At 47.5% G+C, this 15,569-nt stretch overlaps 1 protein-coding gene across 4 annotated transcripts in view; it reads left to right on the top strand.

The window, feature by feature from the left end:
* Positions 1 to 15,569, top strand: part of SPATA20 (spermatogenesis associated 20) — a 108,792-nt gene that overhangs the window by 55,345 nt on the left and 37,878 nt on the right. For all 4 annotated transcript variants that reach the window (XM_078872905.1, XM_078872904.1, XM_078872903.1 and 1 more), the window contains exon 5: positions 9,413 to 9,556. In XM_078872905.1, the coding sequence (XP_078729031.1) occupies positions 9,413 to 9,556 (144 nt within the window). The remainder of the gene's footprint in view (positions 1 to 9,412; positions 9,557 to 15,569) is intronic.

Genomic DNA, 15,569 nt, shown 5'->3' with positions numbered 1-15,569 from the left:
ATGTAGCATTGCCGTGATAATGTAATACTGCTAACGCACGTTGTACTTTAAGGTCGGCGGGCAGGATAAACTATTTTATTTAACAATTTTTTATTTTACCAGGTAAGTCCCACTGAGCTGTATAGCTACTTTTTCAGAAGTCACCTGGCCACAAATGATAGCTCAACGAAGTGGCTCATCACATGGAAATGTATAGCAGCCAAATACTCTTAAATGCAAGTTTCTAAATGTGGAGGGAAAAAACCGGACCTGGAGGAAAATCCACGCGACCACGTGGAGAACATACAAACTCCAAATGTACCTCCTGCAGACCAGATGATGGAGATAACATCTCGTCACCCCGGCGCCATAGTGGTTAGCATGCTCACCCCACTGAGCCAGTCTACACAGTCGCTGGCGTGATGGGATTTACCAAAGCACACACTTTGCTGTAAATTGGATGTCATGAAGAGGAGATGGGCATATTGTGTTGGTGTCATAGCCTGAACGCGCAATTTTAAAATTGTTGGGTTTTTTCCTTTTTCTAAAGGCGCGTGTCAATGCTTCCCATATGGCCACGGTTGCAAATATTGTTTTCATCTTGCAAAAGAGAAAATGCCTTCATGTATTTTTTATTCATCTGCACTGGTGCAATGGTCATGAGTGCATTGTAACACTTCAATGTTTCCAGTTTTAGCGTTACACGCTTGCGCAGCCTGTGCATTTCCTTTAAGGGTTGTGTACAGCCCTGGAGCATGACCTTGTTTAAAGCGAGGGGGGGGTGTACCAAAACTCAGGGGGCATGACACAGTTGGTGTTAGCAACGCTTTAAACAAACACTAGACGCCTTAACAGAATGAGCTACAAAAGGATCCACCCTTGTCTTATCGAGCATTCCGCTCTATCTCGCATGACTCTGTGTTTACTAGGACGGGCTGAAGGGAAAACGCCACTGGTGTTAAATATTGTACCAAGATTATTTTTCTTAACTATAAACTTTTATAAGGGGGCCAGAGCCATTAGCAAGGGGCCTCCAGCCCCTCCAGCCCCCACCCTCCCCACACATTTGATACGATGCTGAATATGCAGCTTCGTTCCAAGGGATCCACTACTGTGAATGAAAAAGACAAAGATCCCCCGTATAGCCTTGACAGACTGTTGGGGAAAGTGTTGTTAGCGAGCACCCATGAAGGCCGGCTCGGCACACGAGGGGATGAGTGGCCAGCACCATGCCCCGCCCACCTTTGCCTCCCTAGTGGCGATGTTCACACACCGCACCAGATACTAATTTGAGGCCGAGTCGACCTAGGGGAGGCCCAGGGACTGGATCAGATAATCGTCACTGGTGTTGGCTGGAAGCGGGAATTGAACTCTGGTCACCAGGCTCGTAGCGCAGTGCGCTAGCTGCTATACTATTGATTGGCCACTCAGTCACAGGTCTTCACATTGGGCGGTGACGTGGCCCAGCAGTAGCGTATTCGCATCTTGTTGCAGAGGTTTATGGTTCGAATCCTGTGGCCTCCCTGGTTATCACTGCGGATGGACTAACCACCAAAAACCAGTGCCGTCTACTTGTAGTTTCACAGTGGACGTTAAAGATCCCGTGGCGCCATTCATAGGCCTCAGCAAGGTAAGGTAAATTACCTTTTTTACCGGGTAAAAGGGTAAAGGGTAAAGGTTTCGAAATGCCAAGGGGTAAAGTAAAGGGTAGGGTAAAGTAAAGGGTAGGGTAAAGGTAGCTCAGAAGAATTACCCGGTAGGGTAAAGGTAGCGCGAATAATTACCCTGTAACTACAGTACCTCGTTTACCGCTAAAAGCTCCGTGGCGCAGTCCGTGGCCTCTTTTAAATTGAGATAATATAATTGATGTCGGACCAGATGGAGACGGTCCACGTCCTTGAGGTAGAAGTACTAGAGGACGAGGTCTAGGATGCCAGCAACGGCATTTTTGGGGTTGCTGCGAACAGCAATCGAAAGAGGCAGTGGCATGCGTTCCCGTGGGAGCATAAGCACGATGGGATGGAGGGTGATCCCAATGTACAGCACGCACTGCCGCAAGTGGTATTCCACCCACACGAACGCGTCGGGGTGGAGAGCCCACCTCAAGAAGCACAACGCGCACGCCCCAGGCAGCGAGGTCGGGACGTCGGCGTCGGCTGCCAGAAGGTTCCGTCTAACTGGGCCGGAACGGCGCAGGATCTTATTGCCTGTCGTTCGTCCAAGGACGATGGCAATGACAAACTTGATCAGGTTGTTGATGATATCGCCATCGACCAAGACGACTGGGACGAGGAGGTTATGCAGGACGGTGTCGTCGACAGCCTCAAAGCCCAAATAGAGAGTATTCTATATGAATAAAGCGCTCTACCTAGCTTTTATCGTCATAAACCTTTTTCATGTGTTGTACCCCAGTAATTTCCCTGTAATCGGGTAATTTGTATGGGATAAGAGTAAAAGGTAGGGTAAAGGTAGGCTCGTTGCTTTTTACCTTTTACCTTACCTGCTAACGGGTAAAAGGTAGGGTAGAGCGATTGTGTTGTGGTAAGGTAAAAGGTAGGGTAAAGGTAGTCTTGTTTTTTTTACCGTTTAACTTTTACCTTACCTTGCCGAGGGCTAGCCATTCGTAAGATTAGGCCGTTGTGTGATTTGCAAATTAACTCCATTGGGATTATACATAGCAGCCATCTCCCCTGCTGAAAAAAATTTACAGGACCTCTTTAAAAAATAGTCAAGTAACTCAGTGAGGTTTTCTTTGTTAAACAAACCTAATCATTAAAATCTCGGGTCCTGACAGCCACAGAGCCAATGCACGTCCTGATATAGCAACATCTTGCTCTGACAAGGCTGAGTTCTCCATTGACACTTCTCCACAATAGATGGCAAATTCTGTTACGATCATTGTCACCCTGAAAAGGCCTCCCCCATTTTCTTCCATATCTTCCATTACCTCGGTTGCTCCTGTTTAATACTGGCCTCTGGACTCTATAACTTTTGTCTCACCCTCTCTTCTGCTGCCTCTTTGCTTATTTTGCCTTCTCTCGGCATCCACTGCGCGGTGAATGTTCTGTGAATGTTCGGTTAATTTTCGGTGAACGTTCGGTGGATGTTGTTCGTCTCTCATCATTTGTTCTCATGACGTGTCCTGCCCATTTCCACTCGGCAAATTACAGGCTGCATGACATGGCCCACGCGGCAGACACTCATGCCACGCTTGAGGTGGGTTATTCCATACGTGCCATTGCCTGTTAATTTCACGTTGACACAGAGGGAGGAGGGTGCGCGGGTGTGGGTGGATCCGGAGCAGCCGAGCTGTGCAGAGAGCAATTGGCTGGTCTGGCTATCCCGCTGTTCCGCTTTTTAATTGGGCCTATTTCCTGACATTTGACCGCAACACTTTATAATTTTCACCTTTGAAGTGGAGGTCGGGCGGCTCGGTGAATAAGCGTCTGCTGCGTGGGTGTGAGGTCCTGAGTTGAAATCAGCAGCAGTCACGGTAGGTGTCCCTTGTTGATTGAATCATTTAAATTGACATGGTCGAACACAGTGCGGTGGAAAAGGTGTGTGTGTGTCTGTGCCCCCTGCACGCCATGCTGTGCGCGCTACGCGAAGGCATCGTAGCTCTTTCAGAGGCAGCGATAGCATAGCGCCACCCGCAGAGCTGGAAAAGTATATTGTTTGTTAAGTAGTGTGTATGTACTGCATGTATACCTTATTTATACGTGTGTGCATTAATGTTTTTAAAAGTGTAGGGAGTGCAGTCGTGTAGTGGTTAGCGCACTGCACTATGAACCCAGTGGCCCGATTTCGATTCCATGCCGCGGTTAATATCAGTGTGATGATCTGAACGAGTGGCGGGCCTCCCCAAGGTTCGCTTGGCCTGAAAGGAGATCCTGCTGCAGTGTGTCGAAAATCAGCACAAGGAAGACTGGTGGCTGGGTGTTCGTTTGGCCACACCACTCCCTCGTGCACCCTGCTGGCAGAGGTCGCAAACGGGTTTTGATTCCTTACTCGTACCTGGCCGCACCAGGGTCGCTAACGGGTACCCATACCCGTACCCGGCCGGGTAAGGGTCGCAATCGGGTACCCGTACCCGGCTGGATACGGGTAGCCGGGTATCGGGTAGGGTACGGGTATCGGGTACCCGATTGCGAGCTCTGCCTGCTGGCCACACCACACATGTGCTGTGACAGCCACCATAGGTGCTGACAGCACATGTCCCAAGAGTCTGTGCACCAAGAAGGTGCTAATGCAGATACACAGCCTGATATCACACAAATTGACAGCCATGTATGATTTCCCGATTGAGCTTCTGAGTAAAGGTGTCAGTTGTGTGTCCACACGGCCGTGGTGATATCATCACAGCTGCTTGGACGACAGAATGAGTTCCGCAGGATTTTAAGGATGCCCCGTGGGTCCCAAACTATGAGAAGCGAGATTGTAGCGATTTTAACAACTGCTGGGGGGGGGGGTGTCTTGCTCCTCAGTGTGTCGAAAAAGGTCCAGACAAAGAATTATTCAGCAAATTATTGCCAGGCACGCCAAGCAGAAGTTTGTGGAATCGTAGTGCGAGTTGAGAACAAGCGGGTCTGAACATATGGTGCATGTCCTGTCTGTCAGCTACAGCAGAGGAATAGAGCATTTCAACAAGACCTGAACCTTTCCTTTTATGCATACGATCAAGATCTGTGACACCATCAGGGGGCCAGGGCTGTGGGTTAATCTCGTCTTTGGGGTTCCTGATCTCCTATATATGATCATTTAGGACCTTCGTGATGGTGGACAGTAATTGTTAAAGCCAAATGTTTTTCCCGTGCAATATTTGGTATATCAACGTTTTACATGGGCTATTTATTATATTTTTAACGTAATTAGCTCTTTTGACCACGCAGTTTGGAAGTCCTGTCATAGGACCTTTCATTGTGGTCTCTATGGACGCAGTGATACGCGTTATTATGCTTGAGTGCAGTCCAAAATATTGTTGTTTCCTGCACGTTAACCATGTTACCTATGCCAAAAACCTGGTGATTGCAGCCCGTTATTAGAAGTACATAATTGCCCTACAGATGACCCTAGAACTTGTCATCACACAGAGGTGGAGACTTGGCATCAGCCCTACCAAAAACAAAACGCATTCTTGGGTATATTGTGCCACAGAATACTTTGTGCTCTCCACGCACAAGTGGAGTGGTTGTCCGTGGGAACAAAAAAAAATCGAATTTTCCGACTCCTCATGAATACAGTGGTTTTCCTAATAATAAAAAACCCTGTGACATCTCTCACTTGAATTGTTTAATGGTGCAGCCCGTTGGCTCATCTCTTCTGTGAGCGAAGTGAGACGGAGCAGTAATTGCTGCCTTCTCTCGTGGTGAAATTTGCTTCAGACCCTTAGTTGTGTTTAACATGTGGCTACCTCGTTGAGCACAACGAATTCGCCACAACACCTTCATTAATGACAAGCAGATCCTTTGCCCAGTTCTTACATAGGGCAAGGTCCTGTTGTCAAAATGTACCAAATGTTCCGCTATACCTGTGCAGGATGATCCATTTGTTGATACCCCACGAACATAATATAGGAAATTATATATATATATAAAAATGCATTTCATATCAAAGCCTCCACACGTCTCCCCGCCGATCTCAAATCTATTAACGCTCTGCTCGGTGAGATTTGTAAGTGTCCTCTTTAGAATATTCCGTAACATATTGAGAAGTAGGATAGAGGGTCACTTGCAGTATCTATAAATGGATTGCCCTGTATATCAGTCATCCAGATTGCATAACCATTATCCACAGCTTCCTCTCTCCAATGATGTTAACCATTTGTATCGTTTTAGAGTATTTGGCTGCTTTTAATTTACATGTGATTCGCCACTTGATTGAGCTATCATTTGTGGCCAGGTCACTTCTGAAAAAGAGCGATATAGCTCAGTGAACCTTGCCTGGTAAAATAAAAAATAGTTTTGTTTTTAGTATCAGCTCCCAGTCCGATTTTTTTGCGGCGAATGTTCTAAACGAATTGATTCACTATCAACTGCACAAGTACTTGGACTGTTAGTTGGGGCTTAAATGTCACAGTAAGTATAGACAGCGTTGTATCATTCTGCGCCTACACTGCAAGCAGTAATAACGGTTTTGACCACGCCTTTGGCAACAAAATTGTCCAAATACAGTAGAAATTGGACCGCCTCTCCAGCAAATGAGCTCATTGTAAACCATTTGGGCAGAGAGTGGCACAAGTGCACATTACTTGTGAGTTATTGCCATGCCATATATTGACATTAAAAAGCACCAAGCCATTTTGCTTTGTGGTTAACGCTGTTTGCTGCGGGTTCAGTGAGTGGGTCTTGGGTTCATTTTGCAGTGATGGCTTTGAATTACGGCCAGCTTTGTTTAGCTTGCTAATACCAGTTCACGTAGCACTAACCGTATCGCTGCACTGACGATTAATGGGATGATGAGTGCCACGTGAAGGCCAGGCCATAATCCTTGCAATGATCTTAACCTTTTGGTAAACAATGGGAAAATAAAGTGATTTTGTTACTTGAAACTTGGCGTTGGGAGGAGACCAGACTGGCTGTGAGCACACAGCGATTCACTCATGCGGCTCAATCTCAGACACAAGGCGTGTTATGTCTATAATCATTCTTCGTTTACCTAATACATTCTTATCAAGTCGATAGACAAAATAAATACGCCTCCTTCCCAAACGTGTCTCTCCGAATAAACCATAAAAAAATATTTTTCACAGAACACATCAACCGCACGGCCTTCTGGGAGTGATTCCTATCAGCAGCATTGGTTCAGCACAAGCAAACTCTGCCGTGGTTTTTACATTCAGCGTCTCATCAGCAGTCAGGCTTTCTTGAACCAATGCTGGTGAGTTGCCAGATGTTTATTGGCCAAGGGCCCTTTCAGTAAGTAATAGGTGCTAGTTTGATGCAAAACCATACAGGACATAGCACGAAATAATCATGAAGTAAAACATGTGCAAAGGTTTTCTCATTAACTGAAACTCTAACATATTTTTATTTTACCAGGTGTAGTCCACTGAGCTGTATAGCTCTTTTTCAGAAGTGAACTGGCTATAATCAATAGCTTAACAAAGTTGCTTCTTATCATGTGGACATTTCTAGCAGCTAAATACTTTAAACGCATGTTGATTGTAAATGTAGAGGGAAAAGCGGCGGACCCGGAGAAAAATCCACTCGACCAACGGGAGAGCATGCATACTCCAAATATACAGGCGTCAGGGTCGGGATTGAATCCATGACCTCCTGAACTACCAGGCGAGGTAGTTAAAATCTTGCCACAACAACATGTAATGATTATCATTGAAAAAAATGTAGATTGTATCAAGTTCCTAATATTCTTACGACAGAGTCCGTAGTTCAATCACCCCAGCGTTGTGCAGAAGCTGTGGCAGGGTCCACAGCGCAACAGTGGTCGTGTGCTCCTCGCATGGTGCCACCAATAATGAGAGTCAGAATCAGAATCTTTATTTGTGCTCAAGGAATCCGATGAGCTTTTAAGTTATTTTTCACAGATGTCCAATAGTGGCAGGTCAGAAAGTTACAACAATACAAGAAAACTATATGAGTGCAAAGTATAGGAAAGGTTAGCAAATCACGAAAAAAAACTAAACTATTTTTATTTTACCAGGTAAAGCCCACTGAGCTGTATGACTCTTTTTCAGAAGCAACCTGGCTATCAAAAATGATTGCTCAACGAAGTGGCTTACCACGTGGAAATTTACGGCAGCCAAATAATCTAAATAATGGGGTTCGGCGGACAGCGCCGCATATCCCCCATGGGTGTCGCGTGTGCAGTACGTGGCTGCATGTGTGGCTGGATTACAAGCACGCCTCACCCGTTGTCAGCCGTGGACAATCCACTGCTGGAGTAAGGCCTCTCCAAGCCGACGCCACTTACTCTTAGGTTTTTTTCGGTAAAGTAACGTAGGTAAAAAATACAATTAAACAAAATAAAATAATAAATCACGACGTTTCGGAGGCAACACAAGTCTCCGTCATCAGGTGGGACCGTCACAGCTAGATTTACTGTATCAAGTGACGCCACCTCTCACATCCCTGCGCTTTAACAATCCACCTCTAGCACCTGCACACAAGCTAATTGTTCCGTTTACAAGGTGGACGACTGCTCGGGCACAATCCGTTATGATGATTATTTTTATTATCTGACTCTATACACCGCCTTATAAAGGGATACACGTTTTTGTATGTTTTTTGTATTTACATTCCTTGTGTAGTCCTACTGGATGAATCATTTCCGTGCTAGTTGCACCGTCTAGAGGGAATATATTTTCTTATCAGATTTTGTTTATTGCATTTGTCACGGTCGGGAATAAGGTTGTTCATACACCATGGGAACAATGCATTACCCTGAGCCCAGAAATCTCAGCCTTCCAAAAACGCTATCGATCCACTTGTGAATATTGAGACAGCAAGGGCTTTACAATTCAATATTCACAATGTTGACATCTTTTTTTACATGTTTGGTACACTCTAATTGATGCAAAATCACGAAAGAGGTACAGAGGGGAGTACGATAATATTGTGTAGCGCACACACTCATTTGTCTAGAGTCCTCAGTCTTTTCTATTTGTCTTCTTAAGTTAAATTAAATTAAATTTCAGGTCTTAATGAATGAAGCACTTGATGAAGGCCTCCAGCGATGATACCAGTCTGTAAACGAATTTTTTTAGAACTGCTTTTGGTCCTTAGTTTGGTGTCCTTCCCCCGCACCTCCGGTTAGCCACTTATGGTGGGAAAATAAGTTCTACATACATACAGTACGCACGGTACAGCGGCAATGGTTCGCTACTCCATGCAATCTCACCAGCCTCATCCGGGCGTCAACTTTTGTTATTTCCTGAACATTGTTTTACATACAATATTGAACATTGTTCTACATACAATATTGTTCCACATAGTACAGTACAGCGGCAACGGTTTGGTACCCTGTGCAGTCTCATCAGTCTCATTCGGGCCTCAACTTTTGTTATTTCCTGAACATTGTGCGCATCACAAAGAGTTCTACTTTTACATTATTTACTTCTGCTGGCATCTGCTCGCCACCTGCTGCCCACACGTCGATACAGTAACATCAGGAGCTCATGCTGTCTTCATGATGACGGCTACGAAGCCTGCTTCATGCCACATTTGAGGTGTTTTCAAGAGGGTCTCGCAACAGGCCTGTTTGTTGTCACGAATGAACAAGGGGGTGGGGGGGGTGGGGGCTTCAGTGGCATTCTGTCCAGGGCCTCCAGCAACCTCTGGGCAGGCCTGGCTGTCGCTGATCATGTGCCAGCGTCGGATCAACCCGTGTTATGGAGGACTCGGGGGGGATGGTTGCGACGATGGTAGTGGCGGTGGGTGGGTTAAATAATAATGCGTCGGGGGTTGTTGCCTTGCAGGCCTGCTGTGGTGGTGGCGGTTGGCCCATGAGTGTGTGGCTCACCCCGGACCTCCGGCCGCTCGTTGGCGGGACATACTTCCCGCCGGAGGACAGCTTCTCCCGGCCGGGCTTCAAGACGGTGCTCACGCAAATCGCCAAGAAGGTAGAGATCCTCGCGGTATTAAATAGTGCCCACCCAGCAGGGACACTGTTGTGCAAGTAAAATTATGGATTCTATTCAAAGTGATTTCCTATTCAAATGACCATTTCAAACGGTGCTCATTACGTTTTAACAGCCCTGAGCCAGTTGCAGAAATTGCACATTCTTATGGTAGGGATGATTCTATCCAGAGAACAACCTTTGTAGACTCTTCCAAAAAAAGTGGTAGTAATTTTAGTGTGCTGAAGCCAACCTCCAACCAGGATGTTAAATCTCAACCTTCTGATGGTGAGCTTGCACACTCTACGGCCTAGCTACCTGGCTGGTAACAAAAAAAAAATTCAACAACTCTGGATTAGAAATGTCATCCATATATAAAACTGTGGATTACAAATATAATTTTCAACGTGAAAAAGGTCCTGGGTCATTCCTGGTGGAGTTTAATTCCTGGCCATGCACATCAACGTTGTCAATCGTCGCCTAGATCTTCCCTAGGTAACCTCTGCCTAAAATTAACACCTGGTGGTTGTGTGTGTGAGTGTTGGTTTAATGTTTTGAATTTATTTAAACTGCTATTGCAATGAAGCACCAAGGATTATGAATGGGTTACTATCAAGGGGTTGATCATCCAATAATCCAACAAATTCAAAACCTGGAGCTCATTCGGCAAAATTACGGAAGCTTGTTAATATAATTAACCAGCGCTTGTATATGTTCTGAGAGGTTTGAGTAGATTGAATGCACACAATGCATTCATGGTTGACTGACCATATGCTAATGGATTGGTGATCATGTTCTATTGCAGGTTTAATGATTAATTTAAGAGCTTGCAATTAAGTGTAAAAAGTGGCACAGTTACGTAAGTTTCCTTTAAATTGAATTATAATTCTGCGTGCTTTCAGTTGCTGTTCATATAGTTAAGTGCAAGAGATATACTTGCAATTGAGGGCAGTTATTGCTGGGACTCGCTAATCAGCCTAAATGTACAAGTAGTCTTTCACGAGAGTGCCATTTGGCCTTCTGAATCTTCTTTGCGGTCGCATAGGTCATCCATGCGTAAAAAAATAACTAAACGATACGTCGTGGCCAAGCCATCACCGGCAAGTCTAAGCCAGTGGGACAGGCAAATCGTGGTGACCCCAACCCCCACTTGTGTCAGTCATGCGAGCGTTAATAGGCCCACAGTGTGCCTGCGGCCACCCGAACCAAACAACGGACCATATCGTGAACAACTGCATTCTACCACGGCCGTATTCTGGCAGACTGGGCGGTAATTCCATAGCTTTTGTCACGTGACTCACAAAGTTAAACCTGGACGTATAATTCACACGTAATTTGCCAATGTAATATGTTTAATTCCACATCATTTTCCAGCATTGTTGTATTATTTATTTATCTTCAATGAAACTCTTCAAGTTGAAACTGCTTGAATGGGATATTGTTATTCTTTGGCTTTTTCGGTAAAGTCACGTAGATAGAAAATGAAAATAAAATTAAAAATTTAAATAAAATAAAAATGGGATTTTGTTGAAAGTCGACAATAGCGAGCATTCTGTTAACTTGCAGTATCGTTACATTACCAAATGCGAGTTCTGTTTAAAAATGTATTTAGACATGGCCAAAGTGTTTAAACACTGCCCATTATTCAACACAATAATCAATTCACTCTGTTCCTTGTTAACGGATACCAAACCTGAGAATCACAATGTAACATGACTATACTATCATTTGGGCCTTCATAAGTTCTAAATGTTCTAACACTGGCAGGTTGTTGTGTAATGTATAAAAAATATAAAAATTCGTGCTTGTGTCTTTACTAACCTGCATTGCTTTGGTAAGTTGTAATTGTCATGGATTTTTTAAATGTCCGTATCATATTTAAATCGGAGCCCGCTACAGAGCACAAACCGCAACGTAGAGGGGGTACAGAGCCTCTGCGGACAGAAGTCCCAAACGCAGTGCACCTGGGTCTGGTTCTAGAGAAAGGGTCAAATTAGGCTCGCTGGCCCACCAAATGGGAACCGCAAGCAGGCTGCGTGCACTTTTATATGGGAAGCGCAAGACGAGGGAAATATAACTTCAGCAAGAAAGAGGAGGGAGCGGCGGGGGGGGAGATTGGAAGGGGGGTTGGAATGGAAAAAGGAAAAGGGGGGAGGAGCACTTGGGAAGGAATAGCTGACACGCGCACTGGTGAACTTATCAACCTGTCATAGTCCCATAGAGCGGTGATTGACTCCCGTCCATCCCCGGGGAAAGGGAGGCCATCCTGGCGTCTATCTATAATGGGTTTTGTTTTATTGTATTGGTAAATCCAGCAGTGGAGTGACCATGGCTGACGATGATATTTGAATAAAAAATTATGTGTTAGTCATTGTTTTAAAGCTACTTAGTGGGGGTTGATTAATAAATAGAAATATTGTTTTCTAAGTGAGAACTTCTCATTTTGGCCAACAGTCCTACAATAAGGTATATGGGCAGTCGACGCTGCTCGTGTAAGACGCGCGCATGCGTGTGTGTGTGTTACCTTCAAAAAGGGCTCAAGAGGATTCGATTCTCGGCTGCAGACCGCTATGAATGCCCAGATTGTTATAGAACAAGGAGATCCACAGATAAGCAATAAGACCCCTAATATTGGCAGCAACGGTGTCAGGTTGAGGCGTGAGAGCGTACGCCGGAGCAGCATCTAGCAGCTGTCCACCTTCCTTACGCCGACTGTTATTGCGCTCCCTCCTGGAAAACCAGCGGGCAAGCTCCCTTCCCATTGTGAGCGCTCAACAGCGATGGTCTGCCGCAGCCAAGAGGCCAGTGGACGTCCGCTCGACCTCCTCCACCACCATTGAAGCGCCTGAGCAGATGGAAGCCGGTGGCAAGATCGGCGGCCAAAGAGAAGCAAGACAAATGCCCATGATGTCGCGGTTGGCTTTCCCTTACCACGCAACACTTCATGATGGCTGTCGCCAGTGTTAGATCCGACCGTGTCCGTCCAGTGTTCGGCGTGCTGCATTGGCTGACAGTTACCGAACGAACCCATTACACGCAAAGTGCTTGCCACAAATGAACCACAGATCCTTGCTGATCTCTAAATGCATGTTTCTAAATGTGTGGGGGGGGGGGGGGGAACCGGAGGACCCAGAGAAAAATCTACGTGAACCACGGGGAGAACGTGCAAACTCCAAATATTCAGGCATCAGGGTCGGGATGGAACCCACGACCTCCTGTATACCAGGTGAGGTAGTTAACATTTCACTGCCGTGGCACAAGATAGACGAGTGCTTATCTGCCGAAACCGGTGAAGGGTTTCCTTGACTTGGGCCATTGCGACTGCGGCTGTGCCTCCCCAGAGTGCCGTGCAGCTGATATGTTTCGTGTGAAATACTTTGTTGTATATGTAATGTAGTAACTCGGCGGGAGACGACTTCACGGGTAACACACTCTTTATTTTATCAAACTTGGTTACAGGTGACTAACACCTACTTTGTATCTCGGGTGACAAACACCCACTTAGCTACTTGGCGACTAACGCCCACTGAGCTACTCGGATGACCAACATCCACTTAGTACTCGGGTGACAACCACCCACTTAGCTACTTGGCGACTAACGCCCACTGAGCTACTCGGATGACCAACATCCACTTAGCTACTCGGCGACTAACGCCACTGGGCTACTCGGATGACCAACATCCACTTAGTACTCGGGTGACAAACACCCACTTAGCTACTTGGCGACTAACGCCCACTGAGCTACTCGGATGACCAACATCCACTTAGCTACTCGGCGACTAACGCCACTGAGCTACTCGGATGACCAACATCCACTTAGCTACTCGGCGACTAACGCCACTGACTAAGTCTTCAGCTCCGTCTTCGGGTCTTCAACTGGGTAACTCTCCCCGAGTGCTCTCGCGCGTCCCCCTTTATACCCCACCTGCGGACGTCGCTGCGAGCACCCACTTATTCGACCAATCGCCGGGCGCTGGCTACGATCCTCTTTTCCCACATCTCATCGTGCCTCACCACTCACGCCGCGCCGCCCCGTCATCTCTCACTCCCGGCGCGCGCGTCCACACCACGCCCACAACGCGTGCCCAACCCCGCACCCCGCGCCGCCCCGTGATCCATCACTGTCACAGTCGGCGCACGTCAATACCACCACTACATCACCCCCTACCACATAGCTCGCAGCCGCCCCGGCTGCTATAAAAATATACAAACCCCCCTGTGTGCCCCGTAACACAACACAACAACAAGAACAACAACTAACCTAACAACACAACACGACGCGAACACTACCATCCGCAACCCTCAACCAATGCCACCGCGACAATAGAACAATATATACAAACCGGCGAGTGACAATAGCAATGTGTATGCAAAAAGGAAAATAAATGGAAAAAATTTTTTCTTCTTTCGACTCGTGCAGTGTCCCCTTTTTCTTCCGAGCGTCCCTACAACAAGACATTACCCCGGCAGAGGGGAACACCGGGCGAGCTCGGTGTAGAGAAAAAAAACGTCTTCATGAAAATTGTTGAGCCCTAGCCCGAGTCCGCCTTGCCGGTCCGTCGTACGGCAGCAGACGCGGTTGAACGTCCGGTGGTGCCGGCGGCTCAGGAAGACATCGGCCAGGCATCGAGGACCCGTGCGTGCCCCGGGGTTCAGGCTCTCGACGGTCAGCAGCCGTCAAGCCCGAGGCACCTGGGGGTGGGTCAGGTGGAAACACGTGAGGAGCAGCCTGCGACACCTCCCTCCCCGAGTCGACGGTCACATCACACGCCCGGTCGTTACGGCACAGAACGGGGTCACACGGTGCCGTATAGGGCTTCAGTCGGGAGGGGTGCACATACCAACGGCGTTTCCCCCATTTAATCTGTATACTCTGGGGTCGTGCAACCCGCACAATTTCCACCGGTCCCCTCCAAGGTCTCAACAACTTGGGGGACGTAGCCAACGGTGCATGTGGACAATGCAGCCAGGCCTTATCGCCTGGTTTCCAATCATGCGTATGCACCCTCCGCTCATGCAATTTCTCGTTTGCAATTTGCCGCGACCGCGAATTCAACCTTGCCGCCTCCCGCGCTTCAGTCAATTTGGCGATATTAAATTTGATGTGGTCTGCCAATTTAGATTTTGCACGTGGCTGGGAAATCCCCAGTTGGACGTCCATGGCCGGATCGGCCTCCCGCCCATACATAAGAAAAAATGGGGAAAACCCCGTCGCCGCATGAGGGGCCATTCGATAGGCCGCGAGTACCCCCGGCACCTGTAAGTCCCAATCAACCTGATCGTCGCAGACCTGTTGGCACAACATAGACGTAATCGTCCTGTTCAGACGCTCAACCATCCCGTCAGTCTGCGGGTGGTAGGGGGAAGTACGCACTTTCTTTGTACCCAACAGGTCGCACACCTCGCGCAACAAAACGCTCGAAAAATTCTTCCCTTGATCCGTCAGCAAGCGTTCGGGGGCGCCCTTGTCCAACACATAACCCTGGACAAAGGCGTCCGCCACCGCCGCAGCCGACTGGTTGGCGAGCGGCCATGCCATAGGCCATCGGGTGAAGTATTCCACGCCAACCAGCAGGAACCTATTTCCCCTTGGTGTAACCGGAAAGGGCCCCAAGATGTCCAACGCTACCAATTCGTTTATACGCGAAACCTGAATGGATTGCAGCGGTGGATTAGCTGCCAATGGTGGCGGTTTCCTTCTGGCGCACCCTACGCATCCCTTAAGAATATTCGCCACGTCGTTACCCATCCCCGGCCAATAATAGTCTCGCTGGATTAGGGCGAGCGTTTTGTGAAAACCCAGATGCATGAGCCGTTCATGAGCTGCCAGAACAACCCTACCCCGCATAGCAACAGGCACAACGAGCACGTGACGCCGGGACATGTCGTCCCACCTCATCAAAAGGCCCTGTCTGCACACCCAGGAACCGACCCGCGCCTCCCATTCTTCGGGAGCGCCAACTTTCCGACGCAGCGTAAGTAGGGAGCTGTCGGACATCTGGAGGCGGCCCCACTC

The sequence above is a fragment of the Lampetra fluviatilis genome, chromosome 35, assembly GCF_964198595.1.
Source record: "Lampetra fluviatilis chromosome 35, kcLamFluv1.1, whole genome shotgun sequence".
Classification (NCBI taxonomy): Eukaryota; Metazoa; Chordata; class Hyperoartia; order Petromyzontiformes; family Petromyzontidae; genus Lampetra; species Lampetra fluviatilis.
The sequence above is the reverse complement of the archived record's forward strand: the minus strand, read 5'-3'. Positions and strand labels throughout refer to the sequence as shown.